This window comes from Lotus japonicus, chromosome 1 (genome assembly GCF_012489685.1).
Source record: "Lotus japonicus ecotype B-129 chromosome 1, LjGifu_v1.2".
NCBI classification, from domain to species: domain Eukaryota; kingdom Viridiplantae; phylum Streptophyta; class Magnoliopsida; order Fabales; family Fabaceae; genus Lotus; species Lotus japonicus.
The window spans coordinates 95,351,543-95,365,646 of NC_080041.1; the positions used below are offsets into that span (position 1 = coordinate 95,351,543).

The following is a 14,104-nucleotide window of genomic DNA, read 5'->3' on the forward strand; positions in this document are numbered from 1 at the left end:
AAAAGCAAAATATATTGATAAGAAGTGTTGAGAAATAACCCCTCTCAACATGTGTACAATAACGAAGCCAACAAAAGTCGGCAAAAACTCAACCAAACATATATAAGCCTTAAGCCCCTGGATTGCAAACCCTGAGCATAAACATATGCTTTTACATTAACGCCTAACAAAAAGCCCTAACAACACCAGCAAAACCCAAAAGAGACACCAAACACACCACTTGGAGGGGCCTCCAACCGCAGTGACAAGATCGATCAAAACAAAACCAACAACCAACTTCAAAGCATGAACGACAGTGGCATGGAGCAGCTAAAACCCAGCAAAAAAACCAAGCTTCAAAGAGCACTCGAAGCAAACGAGACAGAGAGGAGCGACGACGAATCAAGACTAGCGAGAGGCATGGCCAAATAAGAGACACCGACCCAGAAACCAGCCAAACTAGACTCCACAACTTCTGCATCACCTGACCTGAAGCAAAGGAGAGCAACACACAACGTCTCAAAACCAACAGAATCCAGCGACCCTGATGCAACCACTCCACATAATTGACCTGTCTCACCAAGGCTACAAAACAACCATAAACACCTATGGAATGGCCAGGAGAAGAACCTAGCCACACCCAAAAACACCAAGCAATACACACTGCCTGCAGAGGAGCAACGATTTATGGGGAGACAAAGCACCCACTACATCGAGGTGGAGGAAATGACCCGGGTTTGGCCGCCGCACCCAAGGCCAGAAAAACCACAAGCAACCTGCAAACCCTATGCAATCCACCAAAAACACCCAAATCAGGGACGAAAACGACCCAGATTCGAGACAGAGAAATCACGGTGGACAATGAGGGAAAGACGGTGAACAACACGGGCAGTCGTCGGAGCGGTGTCGGAGGGAGGCACTGGAAACTATGATGCGGCACAGAAGAGAAAACAAGTCGATGTAGAAAAGAAGGACGAAAGCCAAAACAAGGAAAAAGATCGACTGAAACAAGAGAGAAACGAGATGGGGGGTTGCCGCCGCACCGGTGCAGGGAGAAAGGGCGGCGCAGCAGCCACCCAAGAGCAACCCTAATTCAGAAATGAGAGAGAAAAGGAGTTAGAGAGGGAAAGTTTAGAGAGAATACCAGGATGATTGCGAGGCAGGAAAGTTCAATACTGTAATAATTATATTCTATAAATAAGTTCATGAATAATAACTCAAGTGGTAAGAACGGGAAAACACATAGGATGGAAAGGGGTACTGGGATCGATCCTTAAAGTGCAATTATATTTCCAATGTAAGAATAAACATTATCTTCTTCTTTCAAACACTCAACTTGGTGTTTTCTTTTTTAGTTGTTTCTTGAAATAACTAATAATTTAAACGAAGTCATTCAAAAATGATATTTTTCACAACCTTAATTGATAATTAAACTTATATAAAGATTAATTTAAAGGATCGTCAAAAGAATCCTACCTAAGCTAGACTGATATATTTGTTTTAAAATACACTAATTAAGGGGATTAATCAAGAATCCAAGATACACACGTCAGTTATAGTTTTTATCCTTCGTCACAGCTATTTGTTCAAGTTTAACAATTCATCAAAAAGGAGTTCAAAAAAAACAATTCATCAAAAAGAAAACGTTAGAGAAAAACAATTCATCCAAATATCAGACTTAAAATGCATAAATATAACACTTAGGCACTTAATTCCAATAAATATTTTTAAGGATTTAAATTTATACTATCATTCTTTAAAAGTATGAATTATTGACCACTAGACCAACACTCTTTGTATGTGTCAGTTTCTAATCTAGGGATATCACTTTTTCTTTGTCAAATAATTTTATTTATTTTTTGACGGTGCGTATAGAGAATCATTTATTGAAAAATACATATTTACTAAACATGATCTCAGAACCCAAAGGATTAATCTCATAATCGTTTGTTGTATGGATATCTTGGGAAACAAATATGGATTAAAGGTCTATCCACTATCCACTATCCACTTTCAGTATAAATTTTATTTACACATGATCTAATTGAATTATTACAAATCAGAAATACATCTAGTTTGAAATAAAAATAATTGTTCTTCCTAGGTAGCATACGGAATGATTTCGACTTGTAAATCCATGTTTCTTTTGTTGTATTTTTTCTTCTTTCTCTTGTATTGGCTTGAATATCCCTTGTACTTCTCTTTAATATTTTTCTTGGCTTATCAAAAAAAATTGTAGCATACGGTAGAGGTTGTTACTTGTTAGTGTAAAATTGTTTTACAATGAAACTGCATATCTACTAAACTAAAAAAAAGGAAAAAAAAATTATTTGATTCTACTCTGTTCACCACAATATATAAGACAAGACATGCTGTGGAGATTGAAAATAATTGTTTACATAGATCCTTACATGTGGTCTAGCACTACAACCCTACCCAAAATAATGCTAAAAGATATTTACTCGCTTCATGGTTTCAAAAGTTTCCAGAAATCCAGAAACAAGAATATCTTTCAGTATTTCCTTCAAATCGATTGGCTTGTTGTTTACACCAAATTTTGGTAAAACAAATAGAGAATCCAAAGATCAATCTGGGACTGGATTCGAGTCCTCTTGGGTTCTTTAGTGAAAATGAATTAAATTTAATCAAACAAAACTAAAAAGACTCGATAACAAATTAGAAATAAGTCAATAAATTCGACTTAAACAGATAAAAACGTAAATAAACTTTCTAAATCTGAATAAAAATAATGAACTATAAATGCAAAGTGTTACACGAATCCCTACTTTTTCACTCTAACTTGGCTTGTAATCATTGTGATCGATTGTAAGCATTTGAGAGTTTTTAGCAAAGATTGTGAACCCCTAATTCTCTCTACAAACCTGCTATTTATAGACTTAAAATGTAACTAATTTCTAACGGTTACTTAATACAACTATTTCAAGTGTCCTCTAAACGTGGCTTCGTCTCACACGTGTCTTTCTACTCCATACGTGTCCCTGGTGAAGTATCTTCAGAAGACAACCGGCTTCTCATTTGGAATCTTTCATGTCTCGAACACAAATTTCTTTACGGTCGAAGTCATTGAACACTTGATAAATTTCCTTGATTCTCTTCACTTTCGACTTCCTAAGTCGAAGCCAGTGTAAATCCCAATCAAAATATGCAAAGATAGGTCGAAATTATATGCAATGAACAGATGCCCCCCAAAATATCATTTGTTCGATCAGAAAAATGATATTTTCGACTTACCTAATTTCGACCACATACTACATGTCAGTTTTCCCCTTTTTCATTCCCGACAAGTAAAAGTCTCTTTTAACCTTTAGCAACTTCCACACTCCACTATCATAAATGTCTAATCATGTCAGACACGTTCTCCAAGGAAAACTGCTATACCCCACTCAGAATTCAAACGGATTACAAATGAATTCTATTGAACAAAATTTTGGCATCCGGTCCAATCCTAACCGTTCATCTTGCTCTAGCTCCAGACTTATAAATAGGTGGAAAACCCTTTCCACTTCACTTCTTCTTCAACCTCCAGCTTTTCTTTCTAAAAGACCCACTTCCAAACTCTGCAACTCCTTGATATTTCAAAGCTCTATCGGAACCATCTCGGTTTACACGAGCTTTCACCGTCACCATCATTGGCCACTACCATGACTTCCACATCTTCTTCTCAAGTTCCGTCTGCAGTCTCTTTCTCACAACCCATTGAAGTTGAAGGGAGAACCTTTGTTCCAGAACCTCCCAATGAAGAAGAAAAGGTTAAGATCTGGAATTCCCAGGTACTTATTCCCTTTTCCATTGGTGATAAGTTGCATGCATATCTAGGGCCTTACCAAACTATTTTCCCAAGAAATGCATCTGCATTTTTTTCTTCACCCTTACCTGATGAGAAAATCTTGGCCTTTAGAGATTCCTACAATTTGTCCTTTTTAGGTGACCCTCCTCGAGCTTTCCGTTCTTCTCCTCCAGTGAAAACGAATCCTTACATTGAATGGTTAAACAAAGTCGAGAAAGTGAAAGGAGATTTCTGGAAAACTACAGGAATCTTCAATATAATTCAATTATCCAGATCGAAAATTGTCTACCATCCAGCGATGCTAGCCAGTTCCTTTTTCTTTTGGGAGCGTTCGACCAACACCTTCCACACTCCACAGGGAATGATTACCCCCACTCTCCTAGATGTAGCTGCAATCGCTGGTCTTCGACCTACCGGGTCTTCTTTCACATTCGACCGATCTGTCAAGAAAGAGATCAAACTAGACTATAACCATCTGACTTACAAAAGCTTTATCTTGAGAAACCACGACAAAACCTCTGCAAGTGTTTCCGACTCGGAACATGTAGCTTTCTTGTTGTTCTGGTTATCTGCTTTCTTCCTTTGTTCTAAGTCTCTTCAAGTCCCTCAAAAATTCGTACTTCTTGCTCAACTCCTTCATGAAGGCGCTGACGTCTGTCTAGGTAAAGTTTTATTAGGCGAGCTTTACCTTTCTTTGAGTCAAGCCATTACTTCTCTTCAAAAGCCCTCTGGAGCCGAGAAAAACATCTTATTTGCTGGACCTTTGTGGTTTCTTCAACTTTGGCTAAATGCCATCTTTGAGACTAAGCTTTCAACTCCTGTTCCGCAAAACGTCTCGACCTCTATTGCTGCTTTTCGACTTAACTGCTTGACTCCTTCTAAGGACAAAGTCGATTCTGAAACCACTTTCCGTGAGTTTTTTACTGCTTTCATGGAAATGACTTCTTTTACTCCTAACCTTGCTCCATTTGCCGCTCCAACCACTGGTCCTAAATGGCTTGTTCGACCTTTTCCATGCGAATCTCCAGGCGAACAGATTGAAAGTATTAGCATCTGGAGGGAATTTTTCCGACCTCAGCTTTTTCCCCTTGGTTTCAAAAAATCTGAGGTAAACGTGTTGGGTTATCAGCCTCAACTTGTGGCTAGACAATTCGGCCTATGTCAAATTGTTCCTATCCCTCTCTTCTCAAAAAAGGATGCCATTTGCAATGAAGGGTTTTGCGACAAAGATGTCGATTCTTTTTATGAAGCCCTCAGCTATTACGACAAGAAGTCATCTGCTCTTCGTCTTGAGCCTCTATCTTTTGAACCATCCTTTTATTGCACTAGAGAATTTGAAGTTTGGTGGTCGACTTACTACAAATCTATTCAGACCACCTTAGGAGTTTGTATTGGAAAGATGACTGAAGCTCTTCAATCTGTGCAGAAAAAGGCTACAAAGAAAACTCGAGGTATGCTCATCAAAGAAATCCAGTCATTTCAGAGATTCTTCAAAACTGTTTATCTTCCAGGTCGATTGAACTTAACCCTTTCGGAAGCGGCGGAAGTTTTAAAAGAAAAAGTCAAAGCCAAAGTTTTAAAAATTAAACTTTTTCCTCCTTTTGTGGATAAATATGTTTATACTCTTCGACATTATTGTCCAAAATTTCCGGCTTTTCCTACCAGTGATATGAATTTGGCTTTACCTGTTATTTATCCAAAGTGGCACGACCATTTTACATACAAATGCTTTATACAAAGTCTTTTACCACTTCCGAAAAAGGTTACTTCGACTAAATATTTCTTGCACAACTACCCCGGACACATTCATGTTAACTCATGTCACGTCCAAGTTCTTACACAAATTTATCAAGGTTAGATAGACTCGTCTCACTTTTGTTCTTTTCTCTTTATTCTTGTACTTATACATCTTCTCTTCAGCCGAACCAATAACCAAAGTTCCATGCAAGGAAGATGAAGGTTCTGACACTTCGACAGGCATTCCAGTTCAACAAAAGAACATCCTTAAGGTATATTCATTAATGCGTTTTTTACCCCTTTATTCGACTCCGAGTTCATATCCTATGTATTTTTTCAGGCTCGCAAGAGAGGTTCTCAAGGCTCGACTTCAGATGCTCGAAAGAAAATGAGAGTTTCGTCTGAAAAAGATGATTCAGAAAGAACTTTGGTAATCTTATCTTCTATCCTTCTCATTTCATTTCCTTATTTCTTACTCATCTGCTTCCTTTGCATTTTGTAGGTAGACCCAGTTCCTGAAGACGAGAACATTTCTTCCACGCCTGTCAATCCAAATGAAGTTGTATAGGGAAAGACTAGCTCTAAAGCCTCGGACATTAACGAAGAAAATCCACCAATTTCTTCTGCAAAGAAACGCACCGGGGCTGAGTCGAATCAAGAGGAACAACAAGCAGAAACTGACCAAGAAGATTCTGGCTCGTCTCAAAGTGAAAGTTCGGGAGCTTCTTCCCCGACCAAACTTCAGCAAGAACAAGTATGTATTTTTCGTTTACCACTCCTTTCTTCATTATACCTTAATCTTTGTACTTACCTTTTGCACTTTTACACTTCCCTTCAGGACACTTCTTCGAAACCAAAGCCCCCTCCTCAAGTAATCCATTCATCCTCGAATTCTTCTGATTCCAGTTCTTCTGACTGGCAAAGTCTTGATGACTTTTTAAACTTTCAACCGTTACGAATTCAATATCCTTCTGGTCGAATAGTTAGTTATGTTTCATCTGACAATGAGTCCTTTACGCAGGACCTTGGTGCTTCGGCCGAAAAGTCAGATACTGATGAAGACCGTCAACCTATCCCTTCACCCATTGCCAAAGTTTCGAAGACTCAAGAAAAAACTCTTAAGGCCTCGAGCCCTATTGCTGGCAGGAAGTCTCCCCAGTCCATTCCTATCGAAGACTTCGATGCTCTTGCCATGGATGACCCAGTATTAGCCCTTGAGCAGCTCATCAGCGGTCAAGTCTCTCTTAGCACTAGTCGAAGCCAAGAATCCTCTATGCAAAACGAAGGCACAAGCACTCCGAACACTGCCGCCATCATGATCAAAAAGCTGCGATCTCTTGCGTTCGATCAAGATTTGTTCTCTGCTCTCAGCTCGAATCCTAACTTAGGCCGAGAAATTAAGCAACTTATCACTGACCTTAGCAATGAGGACCTCACTGATCAACAAGAAAAGGGCATTCAGGAATTTCAAGAGTTTCTTGACGAATCACTTTCGTCCTTCGATCAAGCCAACCTTGTCGGTCATGACTTAGCCTCTAAATCCACTGAGTGCACACATGCAGCTGAGCTATTCGACCGAGCTAAAACCGAAGTGGATTCTATTAAGCTACTCGAGGAAGCTGATTCAGTGAAACTGAATGAAATCTTGAAACAAATTGCCGAACTTCAACAACAGGAAAAATCCCTCAAAGCTAATCTGGCCAAATTCAAGAAGCAAAAGACTGAAGTTGCTGCCAAGGCCATTTCTCACGTGAAAGACAAGAATCGGCTTGAAGGTGAAATTTCTGAGCTTCAAAACAAGAAGGCGAAGGTTGACAAGCGACTCAAGAAACTCAAGGGTCGATATGCTCCTATGAAAGCCACTCCACCGTTTTAGTCTTCTTATTTCTTTGTTCATGCTTTTTTCTTTATTATTATGGCGCCTGTGCCACTTTATTTCCCTATGTACTTTCTAATGGCGTTTTTCGCCATACTTGTTTTCAGCTTATGCACTACGTTTCGATATCGATTTTTATTTCATGAATCGCTGGCTTAAACCTTTTTAAGTACTTTCCATTTATCGTCAATATTCGAGCAATCGTTCCAATTTCCTCAATCGAATACGCGTTGTTTGAATAACACTTAATCACTTTAAATGGCCCTTCCCATTTAGGGGCCCATTTTCCATATGCTCGATCTTTTTTGTCCATTGGAAGGATCACTTTCCAAACTAAGTCTCCAACGCTGAATGCCTTATACTTGACTTTTTTATTATAACTTCTAGTAATTCGTTCTTTTTGTCGAATCATAACTTCTAAAGCATTTAATCTTTCCTCGTCCAATTCGATTAACTCGTCATACATCATATTCCAATAATCATCGCACGAAATCTCGAATTGCCTTTGAATCCTAACGGACTGTAAGCAAATTTCGATCGGTAAAACTGCCTCATGCCCGTACGTAAGTCGAAAAGGAGTTACTCCAGTGGCCTCTTTGGGCGAATTTCGATAAGCCCATAAAACTTGACTCAACGTTTCATGCCACCTTCTTGGCTTTTGACTAATGTGTTTTTTAACCAAGTTAATCAAAACTTTATTAGCTGCTTCGACTTGTCCATTTGCCTGAGCATAATATGGTGTCGAGGTTAACAGTTTTATTCCAAAATCCTCAGCAAACTGAACCATTTTCCTTCCAGTAAATACTGACCCCTGGTCAGTAGCTAACGTCTCAGGAATCCCATATCTAAATATTATGTGTTCCTGAATAAAACTAATAACCGTATCTTGATCGACACCTCTCAGCGGGATGGCTTCGACCCATTTGGTGAAATAATCGATAGCCACTATTATATAATCGTGTTGTTTAGACGAAGAAGGATGTATCTGACCTATCAAGTCCAACGCCCATCCCCTAAATGGCCAGGGTTTCACAATCGAATGTAATTCTCTTGCCGGTACATGTTGGATGCCAGCATGCTTCTGACATTCGGCGCAAGACTTGGCATATTCTATGCAATCTTTTAACATACTTGGCCAATATACTCCTTGTCGACTCAATGTCCACTTCATCTTATGGCCTGCCTGATGCGCCCCACATATACCATCATGAACGGCCTTGACTGCTCGAAATGCCTCTTCTTCACTTAGGCACTTTAGTAAAACTTCATTCATCCCTTTTTTAAACAATTCGGCATTCAAAATCAAGTAACTTAGAGCTCGATATTTTATTCTCCGATCTGCTGGTGCATTTGGGTCTTGCAAATATTTCACGATAGGTTTCCTCCAATCACTGTCATCTAAATTACTAATGACCAATACCTCTCGCTCGAACTCCGTTCCCCTTTCCTTAAAGCTAGGGATAAACTTTCTTTTGACTTTTACTAGCTCTTTAAACTTTTTACGAGGTAGCCGGTAACCTGACGCAATTTGTGCCAAAACATTCGCTTCAGCATTTTCAATCCTAGGGATATGGCATAGTTCGACTTCATCAAAACTCCTTAACATTCTGACTGCTTTCGAATGATATTTCATTAAATTCTCACTAACACATTGGTATTCGCCAGTAAATTGTTTAATAACCAACTCCGAATCTCCACGAATTAAGAGCTCTCTAGCTCCCAAATTTAGAGCCGTTTCGAGCCCTATCAATAAAGCTTCATACTCCGCCTCATTATTCGAACACTCTCCTTCGATTCCCAACTTAATTTTTGTCGGGATCCCTTGGGGTGAAACTATTAAGATACCTATCCTGGTACCCTTCTTATGCTTCGAACCATCGAAATACAATTCCCAAGGTTTCAACGTCACTACCATCTCCTGTTCTTTCGACCCACTATGATCAACCAAGAAATCAGCTATTACTTGGCCTTTCATAGCCCTCAAATGTTGATAACTCAAAGAAAACTCAGTAAGGGCCAACGCCCACTTTCCAATTCGACTATGAAGAATGGGCTTGAACAGCATGTGCTTTATTATATCATAATGGGAAATAACAGTTACATCAATAGGTTTAATATAGTACTTAAGTTTAGTACATGAAAAATACAAACATAAACACAATTTTTCTACTAAACTATATCTAGTTTCAGCATCGTTAAGGATTCGGCTCAAATAATATATAGCCCTTTCGACTCCATCTTCATCATCTTGAGCCAACACACAGCCAATAGTTTCCTCTGATGCCGAAATGTAGAGTTTCATTGGTTTTCCACGAATAATGGGAGCCATGACTGGTGCCGTTGTTAAGCTGGCTTTTATTTCCTCGAATGCCTTCTGATGTTCTTCCCTCCATTGAAACTCTTGTTCTTTCTTGAGTCGAAGTAATGTGGAGAATACCTTGGTTTTCCCACTTAAATCCATGATAAACCTTCTCAAGAAGTTGACTTTGCCCAACAAGGACTGTAACTGTTTTTTATTCGACGGTGGTTGAGTGTTGAAGATTGCTTTTGCCTTGTTCTGGTCGATTTCAATGCCCTTCTTATGAACAATGAATCCCAGGAATTGCCCTGCAATTACACCAAAAGCACATTTGAGTGGGTTCATTTTTAAGCCGTACGTTCTCATTTTTTCAAATGATAACTTAAGATGTTCAATATGGACATCCTGAGATTTCGATTTTACTACAATATCATCGATATACACTTGCATAAATTTCTCAATGTATTCATGAAAAATAGTGTTCATTACCCTCTGATAAGTTGCACCGGCATTTTTAAGGCCGAACGGCATCACCACCCATTCATATGTTCCTAGTGCCCCTGGACACCGAAACGCAGTCTTCGACACATCATCCTCTGCAATATAAATCTGGTTATACCCGGAATATCCATCCAGTAAACTTAAATACTCATTTCCTGCAGCAGAATCTACCATCATTTCGGCTACAGGCATGGGATATTCATCTTTCGGCGTAGCCGAATTTAAATCTCTATAATCTATGCAAACCCTCATTTTACCATTTTTCTTAAGTACAGGAACTACATTAGCTAACCAATCGACATACCTGGCTGTTCGTATGAACTTTGCTCCAAGTAGGCGCTCCACTTCCTCTTTAATCTATGAGAACACCTCTGGGGCGAATCTCCTTGGGGCTTGCTTCACTGGCTTCTTACCGGGTCGAATGGGTAACTTCAACTCCACTAACTCCCGGCTTAAACCCGGCATCTCGTCGTAATCCCATGCGAAGCAATCTTTATATTCCTGCAACAGACTAACAATTCGATTCTTGAAATCCTGGTCGATCAACGAACTTACATATGTCGGTCTTTTCTTGGTTCCTTCTCCCAAATCGACCTCCTCTAGAGGATCCTGAGCCTGCATTTTTAACATGGGATCTAAAGATTGCTCGAATCCAAGGGGTTCATCATCATATATACAATCAAGAACCGGCTCTGATCTGTCTTCATTAAAATAATCCAAGTCTAGGCACTCCTCCGGTTTGCAAATTTCTTCATATTCGGCTTCTTTTGCCGTCCCTATATATTGTTCGGCCTCCAAGGCCGTCTTTATTCTTATCTCGGCCGCATAGGCCGATATTCGAGCTACGCTCGACTCAATCATCAAATTCGACGATTTGCCACTCTCCAGTGGCATTCTGAGCGCGAAAATTCTTGTTCCAAAGAAATCCGTACTCTGGGTGAAGATTCATTGCATAATTAGTGGAACCCTCCATGTGTTCCTTTCCTTCTGATTCATATGGAGCAATGCTCGCCATCCGCTTCTCGAAATTCTTTCGATCGACAAACTCCACTTCGGCTTTGTAGTAACTCTGGTCAGCATCAACGTTTTCGACCACCCCATCTGGCCTCCAAATTGACAACTTTTGATGAAGGGAGGACGACACAGCCCCTACCCCATGAATCCACTCTCGTCCTAGTAACAGATTGTAGTTTGCTTTTGACGGCACTACTACGAACAGAGTAGGTCGAGAAATAGTTCCAACTGTGGCTTCCACCAATAACATTCCCAAGGACTTGGAGGTTTTCCCTTCATAATCAGTCAACATCATATTATGAGGTTGCAAATCCTCAACAGATTTCCCAATCTTCTTAAGCAGAAACTTTGGCATCAGATTTATGGCGGCCACGCCATCAACCAAGACTTTATTGACACCTACTCCTTCAATGCGGGCCCATACAAAAAGCGGTTTTAAATGCTTCTTCATCTCCATATCTGGTTTCTTGAAAACAGCACAGTCACCTTCAATCCCTCCTTTTGTCATCACATAATAGCACAGTGGATTGTCGTCATCCTCTTCGACGTAGTAATCCTCTTCATCATCAGTGATTTCAGTTTTCACGTCGAATTCTTCCGGAAGAATCGAAACCAAGCTGCACATGGACTCAAATTCAGACTCCAACATTTCGAAGTTATCCTTCATTTCGACATCTTCAGACTGCTTTTCTTTCCCTTTCTCCTGGTTAGTAGTTACCCAGTTTCCCGCATTCTTCATACTCTGTTTAATCACCTGAATAGGAACCAAGGGGGCCCCTCCACTCTGGCCCAAGAGTTGGTACTTGAGTGGCTTCTCAGAACTGGATTGGCCCGCCTCGAAAGCTTTCTCCCTCTGGTGACGCCTCCACTGAGTTTTTGTCATTGGGTTTCGACCCAGATATGGCCTTGGGACATAGGTATAATTCTTATTGTTTCGAGAATTATCCATATAGGCAGACCCATTTCCCAATTCGACCACCTTAACCTTAGGATGAGGCGCCTGGCTCCTTGCCATCCACTTGTTGAACGGAACTCGACTTGGTGGCGTATAAGTTCGACCACGCCCTCTTCCGAACCCAAAGGATCCCCTCCCCCTTATGAAGGGAGAATCAGCTCGTCCTCTGGACTCAAACCTAGGAGACCTTTCAGGTGTTTTTCCGCGTTGGCGTTTCTTGATTTCAGCATCTTGTATAGCCTGAGCAGCCACTTTGTCGAATACGACACTGCACCTTGGGCACAACATCACTTCAGAGTAAGACTTTTGGCAACGCTGCAGGAATTCCAACAGGCTTTCCTCCGACCGAGGATAAACGGTATTTTTAGCAGTTTCGACCTCTTCTTCCATGGAAGGAGAATCCATTCCTTCTTCAGAAAGCTCGACCTTCTCCATCCCAGGAGTGGGCTCTACAGCTTCGATATCGTCATTCCCGGTAACAACCTGGTTCAAATCAGACAACTCAACCATCATAATCCCGGCTGGTTCGACATAATTAGCACTGCCAATTTGCATTGGGTCAGAATCAATTTTCATGGCAGCCTTATCCTTTTCCTCGAACTTGAGTCGTCCTTCTTTGATTGCAGTTTGCACCAAATCCCTGAAACGCACACAATTGTTAGTCCAATGACTGAATACATTATGAAACTTACAAAACTTTTTCCCTTTCCTTTGGTCGAAAGGTACTTCTTTTTTATCAGGAGATATTTTAATTTGACCATCTTTTAATAAAATATCATAAATCGCGTCGCATTTAGTAACACCAAAATTGTATGCTTTCACAGGAAATTTACCAACACCTTTGTTTGTTTCCGTATTTTTAGATTCGTAGGGCTTTAACATCCTACAAACATAAGGAGGTCCTGATACTAATTCCGCCACATCAACCTCCTGTTGTTCGATGTCATCACAGTTGCCTGTATGGGAGTCATAATCGACTTCATATTCGCAACTTTCGACGAATGCGACTTTACCCTTCTTGGGAACTCTATTGAACTTTTCTTTTTCGAGTTTCAAATTTTCAATTTGTCTGACCCTATCAGCTAATTGAGCCATGTCCCTAAGATGTTGGGTGTCTATCTTCTTACGAATTGAATAGTCTAGGCCACCAGCCGCCATTTCGACTAACTCATGTTCGGGGACCTGAGTGAAACACTTCGACTTCATTTGTCTGAACCTATTCAAGTAATCATCTATGGTTTCTTTGAATTTCCTTTTCACGCTAGCCAATTCCTTCAGACTGACTTTCGACTCACCCCTAAAGAACTGTTCGTGAAAAACTCTCTCTAACTGAACCCAATTATGGATTGAATTAGGCAGCAAAGTAGTAAACCAAGTAAAAGCATTTTTAGTCAGAGAACTCGGAAAATATTTCATCTTCAGGCTCTCATTGTTTGCTATATCCCCTGCTTCTATTTGGTACCTAGCGATATGTTCGACCGTCGATTCTCCAGTGTCCCCCGAAAACTTGGTAAACTTAGGGACTTTCCATCCTCTAGGCAATTCTGTTTGGAGGACGAATTCGGAGAAAGCCGAAGCGAAATGGGGTCGATTTGCATAACCCACATTGAACCCATGTTGGTTCAATAACTGTTCGACTATGCCTGCTATATTTTGATGGCCCCCAACGTTATTTTGTCTAACTCTCTCGACTATCCTATCTGCATCCATATTTCGATTTATTAAAACAGGATTTTCAATGTTCAGAGGCATTTGGCCACCAAGGTTATCCAACTGATTTCGACCTTGCGCTGCCGCTACTTCGGCATTTGCTTGAAGCGGAACATTTTGAGGAACCGCATTCATTTCGACTGCATTATTCGCCGTCGCACCCACAGGATTCGCCACCTCGTTTCGAGGGACTCCAAAAGCGTCGGCGATTCGACCTATTTGTCT

At 40.4% G+C, this 14,104-nt stretch overlaps 1 protein-coding gene across 1 annotated transcript; it reads right to left on the reverse strand.

The window, feature by feature from the left end:
• Window positions 1-7,515: 7,515 nt before the first annotated feature.
• Window positions 7,516-10,452, reverse strand: LOC130713171 (uncharacterized). The gene has a single exon (XM_057562964.1). It carries the CDS (start codon window positions 10,450-10,452, stop codon window positions 7,516-7,518), a length of 2,937 nt encoding a protein of 978 aa, XP_057418947.1.
• Window positions 10,453-14,104: the final 3,652 nt, after the last annotated feature.

What these genes read in the sequence shown, in the direction of transcription:
- LOC130713171 (XM_057562964.1), bottom strand. Translation starts at nt 10,452, where the DNA reads ATGAGGGTTTGCATAGATTATAGAGATTTAAATTCGGCTACGCCGAAA.